Source organism: Chelmon rostratus, chromosome 11 (genome assembly GCF_017976325.1).
Source record: "Chelmon rostratus isolate fCheRos1 chromosome 11, fCheRos1.pri, whole genome shotgun sequence".
Classification (NCBI taxonomy): domain Eukaryota; kingdom Metazoa; phylum Chordata; class Actinopteri; order Chaetodontiformes; family Chaetodontidae; genus Chelmon; species Chelmon rostratus.
This window is the reverse complement of record NC_055668.1, coordinates 385,001-392,449: the sequence shown is the minus strand read 5'-3', so window position 1 is coordinate 392,449 and position 7,449 is coordinate 385,001. Positions and strand designations below refer to the sequence as shown.

General features: G+C 38.7%; 1 protein-coding gene across 1 annotated transcript in view; it reads right to left on the bottom strand.

Moving 5' to 3' along the window:
* Positions 1-257: 257 nt before the first annotated feature.
* degs1 (delta(4)-desaturase, sphingolipid 1) overlaps positions 258-7,449 on the bottom strand; it is a 10,187-nt gene continuing 2,995 nt past the window's right edge. The window contains exons 2-3 of the mRNA XM_041947515.1: positions 4,939-5,681; positions 258-3,372 (exon numbers count right to left, since the gene is read on the bottom strand). Coding sequence (XP_041803449.1) covers positions 3,226-3,372; positions 4,939-5,681 — 890 coding nt within the window. The 3' untranslated portion in view covers positions 258-3,225. The remainder of the gene's footprint in view (positions 3,373-4,938; positions 5,682-7,449) is intronic.

The window sequence follows — 7,449 nt, the reverse complement described above, 5'->3', positions numbered from 1 at the left end:
TGCATAACTTCTCATTTAAAAAAAATTGAAGAAGCATTCTTTGGGTCATACTCAATTTGTTTGTAATATGCTAATTTTGAAAGCAGTGTGATATCTGACTGTGCCAAAGCAACAACTCAGGTGTGGACAAACCTTGGGAGCTTAAAACAATGCAAATATTCAAACTACTATTGTACAGTCCAGAGAAATATGATTGCATACACAAAATGGGAGCATAAACTGAAACTGACCAATAGAGACATGACATACCCAGATGATCTAGTTACTTCTAATACTGTGTTATTAATGATTTTATTTGTATTGCAGTATAACCATAGACACCGTAGACATCAATAGTGACGTACACAAAAATTAACACCTGTAGATTGTGATGTAGTCCTAACAGTCCACTAATAATTTTGTTGTCAGTAATAATAATAGGTCATTGGTCAATCATTTCAGGACTGGCATAATTTTAAGGCTGTAATTTATAATGGCATTGTATTGGAATGCATTATGTGTTAGGTGTTTTGCTCAGGTGGACAAAATATCAGACAACTGTGGTTCAGGAGGCAGAAAAATGAAACATGAAACAATTCCAACTATCAAGGTCCACTTGCCTGCTTGATCTGGGGATTTCAATACACAGTTAAACTGTCGTCATCAGCCATGTCATGGAAGTCTTCTGGAAACTGTCAGCTTTGGATCGATAACTCAGCAGGAAAGCCTGCGTGGATCAACAACTTCGTCTTCTAGAACCTCAAGCAAGTCCAGTCGGCTTTTGAAGCACTTGGAAATATCCTGATTTAGTTGGACACTATATATATATATATATATATTTTAAAACCCCTAGAAGAGAACAACATGGCCTGTGACACCCAGGTAGTTTGGGTTTGAGGCCTTGGTCTAAATTCTTCTTTACACTGCCGGAATAACACTGTAAATAGCGAGTATTTTATTTCTTCATTAATTTTATTGGTTTTAAGGCAGTCAGCGTTAACTAATGAATATAAAAATAATAGAATCAACCAATGCAGCCATATTTAATCTCCTAATTAAAAATTTAGAACACAGGACATGACCTACATGCTACAGCCTGTACAACCTTGAGGAAGTCAATTCTTGGCATACAGCTTTTCATCAAACTGAGTAAATTCCTAAAATTTAGAGTAAGACTACTAACTGAACTAACTGAATTATTAACAATGTTCTGAGGCACTGATGGGTAATGCATTTCCATCTCACATACAACACAACCTCAAACTGACTCATCTGAGTGTTACACAGTTTGAACATAAGCATGACAACAGGTTGTACAGTGTCAAGGAACATTAAAGTGCTGCATGTTAAAAAGCAGCGTGATTGTGGGGAAAAGAGGGACATGGGCAAGGTTAACTTTTACATTCAACACATAAAGCAAGTAATACATGTGATAAAGCCCAAAACTCCATACATGGGATATGAAACGGCAGATCTCACACACGACAGCAATATGTTGCAACAAACTCAATTTATATGGAGGGGTCATTAATGAGAGGATTCGCTCAGTTCAACTTTGGTCCACATTGAGACACATGCACATAGACAGAGATGCTGTCCACGAATAGCAAATCTATCGTTTGACATTAACTCTATATTTGGAGGTCATGTTGTTGCCCTCCCACTATAGGTTGCAAATGGAGTCTGTGCTCATTCTGATATCTACGGTATTCATGGTCTGCAGTTGGTCACCATACAGGATTAGCTTAATTCTAGTTGTATGAATAGCTATCTTGGTGATTAATTTCTGGGGCTGGTTGCATAAAGAGATCTTAGACTGGTCTATAATTGGGCTAGTTTTATCTTACCAGCCTAATGCATCTTAAAAAACTTGTTACTACTAAAAACTGATAAAGCAGCTGGCAAGCAGAGGACAGTGGCTCAATATATGGTTTACTAATGCCATGCAGCCAGAAATGTGATTAGTAACACCTTCAAAATACTTTTTTGCTACACTCATGAATGTTTTTAGTATATGGTCCTTGTAAGGCAAATGTTTTCACTAGGCACAAAAGAGGGAAAGAGAGGGAGCATGTTATGATAGTAAGGAAAATACTTTTTTTGTTCTCTCAGGCTGCATCACTGATGCTTTTTAACACTTATTTAGTCATTAAAGCCATTAAAAAAATTGTGAGCACAAGAGACATTCACCCCCAATTCTCACAGTGAATCACCAGATACAGTTCCTCATAAACTTCATTTTTAAACATTATGAGAGAGTGAACTCTACTGCCCCTTTTATAATATTCAACAGTATACAACCATCAAGAGTCTACAGCCATGCTAGCAGCTGAGGCTGAACAATTGTACTGTATGTTAACATCAACAAGCGAACACGCTCACACTGGCGTTAACACCATTTTAGTGTGGATGTTTAGAAGGTATTGTGTTTACCATGGTCACCATCTTAGTGTGTCGGCATGGTAGGTATAGGACAATCTGATGGCTATGTCATAACCCCTCATGTCCAATGGTTGTGACAGCATCACATTCTGGTTCTGCCATGTCTCCAGTGTGATTTTAATGTCCACTGCCAGTATTTCAGAAGCATGTCTTCCAGCAGTTTGTTAATATTGGAATGTCTCAGAGATGTTGACAATAGACTCAATGTACAATGATCCTCACACATCCTGTACACACTAGCACACAAGATAGAATGGAAGCACGTCATCTGACAACCATGAAGGAGACTGAAGACAATACAGACATCTTCATTAGACATTTGGGGTAAGTTTTAAAGCAAAGTGGTAGACAAATTCAAACTCTGAAAAGTTGGGAGATGACCAAAGGGATTACAATTCATCCTGAGGGGGGCACGAATGTCTGTACCTAACTTCATGCCAATATAAATAGTTTTACTTAGAATAATAGATAGCAGATTAAATGCCTATCTCAAGTCAAACTACTTATTTAATCTAAACCAACGTGTTTATGCAACCAGCCCTATGTGCTGCCTATAATCACAATAACAAACTGCAAACTCTTATATTTTCAATGTAACATCACTGGGCTTGGTTTTTCTGACCTTGTTAACAAATAATTGCCACTATTTTCTCTTGTGGAGGAAAAGCACACTTCCAAACCCATGTACACAGTCTTCACCCTTATTTCACGTGAAAAATGTATTAATATGCAGAAGCTGTTAAGTTTATGCAATAGTGAACCAGGATGCTGTCATGGTGGACGCCGCAGAAGCTTTTGGTGAAGTTATTCCTGTTTGACATCGCCCTTAAGCTTCCTCTTGACTCGAGAGTATGGGCTCAGTGTATCGTCCATGATGAAGTCGTACAGGACCTTCACCCATGATGTGTACTGAGGCAGGTCATCATAATACTCTGCAGCTATTTTCTTCACCTGGAATACAGCAAGAGAGACAAGATTGAACTGTGTTGAATCCTGTTTTTAGATGACAGTTTAGATTTCAAAGAGCTTTTTACAGTTTACACAGCCTATAGTCTGACTCACAGGAAGTAGGCCATTGGTACAAACCTGCCACTGGCTGAGTATTTCAATCAGCATCCTCCACCACTTCCACTATCTGCATGTTATGTCCTGCATGTTGGCTATACAGGACTACACAGCCTATAAAGTCTTCATAGCTTTCATGTTTGAAACATACCTACTGATCATGCTGAAGTTTCACTTTTGTTTCTACACAAGTAAAACCGCAAGGCTGGGTGTTGGTGATATGGCTCTGACAGGCCTGTCATTGATGTGATGAATCATAATTAAACAGCCGGTGTAACCTAGAGAGTATTATATAGTCAGTGCACAGCAGCTGAGCTGATGCTAAATGTGAAATCTGTCTACAGTCAAGGATATAATTCAATATACTGCATAGAGAATAACAATTGCAATAACCGAATAATAGATGAACATCTCCTTGAGTTTGATGGAGCCCATTTCCCAGGAAAATTGCAATTCTCTCTCACATACTTTAAGTTTGCAAGTAACTCCCAACAACAAAATCTGCTGTTTCAGTCTGGTCTGGAGAATGTAGTGAATGAACTACAGTATCTAAATTTGACCCTTTTTATAGCCTTTTATCTGACATGCCTCACACACTGGATGGTGCATGTACAGCTTGCTTGTCAGTATATAATTGGGGTTTTAGAATGTGTCTTATCTTTATGGCTGAAGATGAGTTTATTTTTCTTCTCTTATCATGTGAGACGGGTGCCAGTTAAATGTGGGAAGAAATATCTCAGGTCCAAAGGTTAAATGAAAGGAAATCCTATCTATCTATCTATGTAGAAAGAATATAAACACACACACACACACACACACACACACACACACACACACACACACACAAACACACATATATATATATATATATATATATGTTTTTTTATCAATCAATTATGTCATAGTACACATCTTTTTTTTTAATGGTTCTTATAAAAAATAATAAATAAAAATAATTAGTCTTATCAAAATTAATCTTGTCCTCAATATCAAACACTTGTACTGGTTACAACAAACACAACTCCTTTTGTCTCAAGATGATTGTCTTAAAAAGCTTAAATCTCAGTCTTGTAATTTGTTGCTGTATTCTTGATGACAATTTTGCAAACTGTGGCCACTGACATCACAAACTACCCAAGTACGTTTGATCATGAAGTTACCCAAAGAAGCAAAAAGAAGTTTTCCTGAAAAGATCAGGGCAATAATGAAACAATATAGTATGACAGCCATATTTTGCCTTGACACAGCAGAGATCATACAGTGAGTCATTTTTCTCACACGTATGAGAATGGTTGTCAGAGGATTTAGTTAAGCTGCCTGCCGAGACAGACCTATCTCATATGATTTCTTCCTTTTTAAACTAATGGAAATACAGCTGACAGTCTAATTAAAAGTGTGACAACTGTGTGACAAGTGTAACAATGACCCCCACAACCACCCAGCTGTACTAACCATGGGTAGCCTCCGTCCCGGGATGCTGGGGAAGTCATGGTGCTCATTGTGGTAGCCCACATTGAAGGTGAGCAGGTTGAGGGAGCCATAGTAAGAGTAGGTCTCATGGCCCTTGAGGAACATGTAGTGCTCAGCTATGAAGTGCCCAGAGATGGGATGCAAGCCCATCCCTAGCATTGAGCCAGCCAGCATATAGATCACAGGCTTGGCCCCCCATAGCCAGTAGAGCAGGACGTCAAAGGTGAGTTGGAAGGCCACGTTGGTCATCTCCAGCTGAGTGATGGGTTTGGGGTTGATGCAGAGGGGCCTTATGGCATAGAACAGTGGCTGCAGAATAATCCAGATGAATTTGCGGAAGGGTGTGCAGAAGAACCAGCCTTCAAACTCAGTGGGAATGTCTACATCTACTCCGTCTCCTCCCAGGTAGCGGTGATGGTCTAAATGATAGCGTTTGAAGGAGGCAGAGTATGGCAAGCCAATGGGCAGGTTGGCAAACATGGCGAAGTAGCGGTTCCACATGGCCTTGCTGTTTCCAAAGGCAGTGTTGTGGGAGACTTCGTGAATAGCAAGGGTCATTGAGTGGTTGATGCAGCTACCAAACGCGTAAGTCCAAAACAAAACCCATTTCCAGTTCAAGTCTTTGACCAGGTAGAAAGCTAAAAACTGTATAAACACCATCATGCACACAACCCATTTCAGCCTTGGGTCAGGACCCATCAACGACTTGATTTCTGGGTATTTGGCTGTAGGAGAAGAACAAGAGACTCAGTGAAGATTCATGTGCTACAAATTGAACTTTGTACCAAATCATCAGATTTCACAAGGCAACAAACATTTAAATCAAGGAATTCAGCTAATGTGAAAATAAAATCTGCATTATTTAGATTGAGAAAGTGTAATATACTATGAAGAACAAGCAGACTGGGCACAAAGAAACTTATCGGTCTAGCTGAGTCAACTACAGATTGGCATCTTCTGAAATGTATTTTACCATCCAACCAATCTTATCAATCTGATAAGTGAGAAAAGCAGCAGCTAAAATAAATCATTTACAGTACACACACCGTGGCAGAAAACTGCTGTATGCACTTACTCTACATCACATACTGATATACAAGCACTTGAGTTATATTGTCAAAGGTTTTACTTTCAGGAGAGCTTACGCATGTACAGTTACTAGGTTTCCACATGCAAAACATTCAAAAGGAATGCAGAACTTCTCAGACCAAAGCTGTGGACTGCTTTCTCTCATTTCTGAAAAAATGATAATGAATAAGAAGGCTTCGGCTGTAGATTGTGAGTACTGGAGTCGCAGCCATTTTTTTTACTAAGCCTATCAATAAACCCTAAACCTAAAATCAATTTATGCCTTAGTCTTACTCTTTCACATCCAACCTGGAAAATACTACTGCCAGTCATATTTTTGCTATCGTTATAATGAGATTTTATCAAGTTTTGTCCCTAAAACAGATAAAGTAATTACTGTGGCTAATTTTGAAATTACTCTGGATCTCAGTAATGATATCTTTAGTACTGTGTTTATATTATTATTACCCACTCACCATTTTAACCACTCCTTCAACTTTGTTCTGGCATATGGCATTAAAATAGAACGTTTAACAGTCTCTTCACAAAATCCTATTTTATCAGATCATTTGATAACTATTGAATTCCTAGAATTCGCCATTAGCCAAAACATTCCTACACTAGATGTCAATTTGATAGTGCTGTAGCTAAATTTAAGACAGTGATTCCATCATCATTTATTTCAATGCCATGTGTCAATATAACAGAGGACTCCATTGCTAATTTCAGTCCCTCCCAAATCGATCATCTTGCTAATAGTGCTGCAGGCTCACTGTGTATGAATCCTTAAGAAAGCAGTTGCCAATCAGATGTGACTTTCTACATAACAATAGTTTATTTGAGGATTTTCAGTAAGGATTTAGTGTGCATCGCAAATTTTCAAAATGCCAATGAATTTTGCAAATCAGTCTGTCAGACTGCTGGCAGCTGGCTCTGAGACCTCGGCTATAACTGCACAGTAAATCCCTTTATCAAATCTTTGTTATCTTAATCACATGGGAGACTGAAGAACGATGTAAGGGAATTTCATGTCACCTCATTCAGTCATTCAGCTCCAGGCCTTTTCCACATGTTCAGGCATCACACTAAAAGACTTTGAGAAGAAATTCACCAAACTAATAGGTATAGGTTTAAATAGCCAGAGCAAATTACAACCAGCCCAGTATTCAGGCATGTCCCTTCATTATGATGTAGTCACAGGGGGACAATAGCGAGCCAAGATTTCTCTGTATAACTGGCAGTCAGGCAGTTGTAGTTTTAATGTTTCAATATGTCAGTCTGGTTGTCCACATAATTAGAGAGAAAACATACTGGTTAAAAATGGCTCAGGTCATTGGATCAGCCCTGACTCTTTGTTCTAACACACAAACCAAACCAATCAAGCAGTGAGCTGGAGGGTTTGTTGAATGACATCTGCTGCTTATG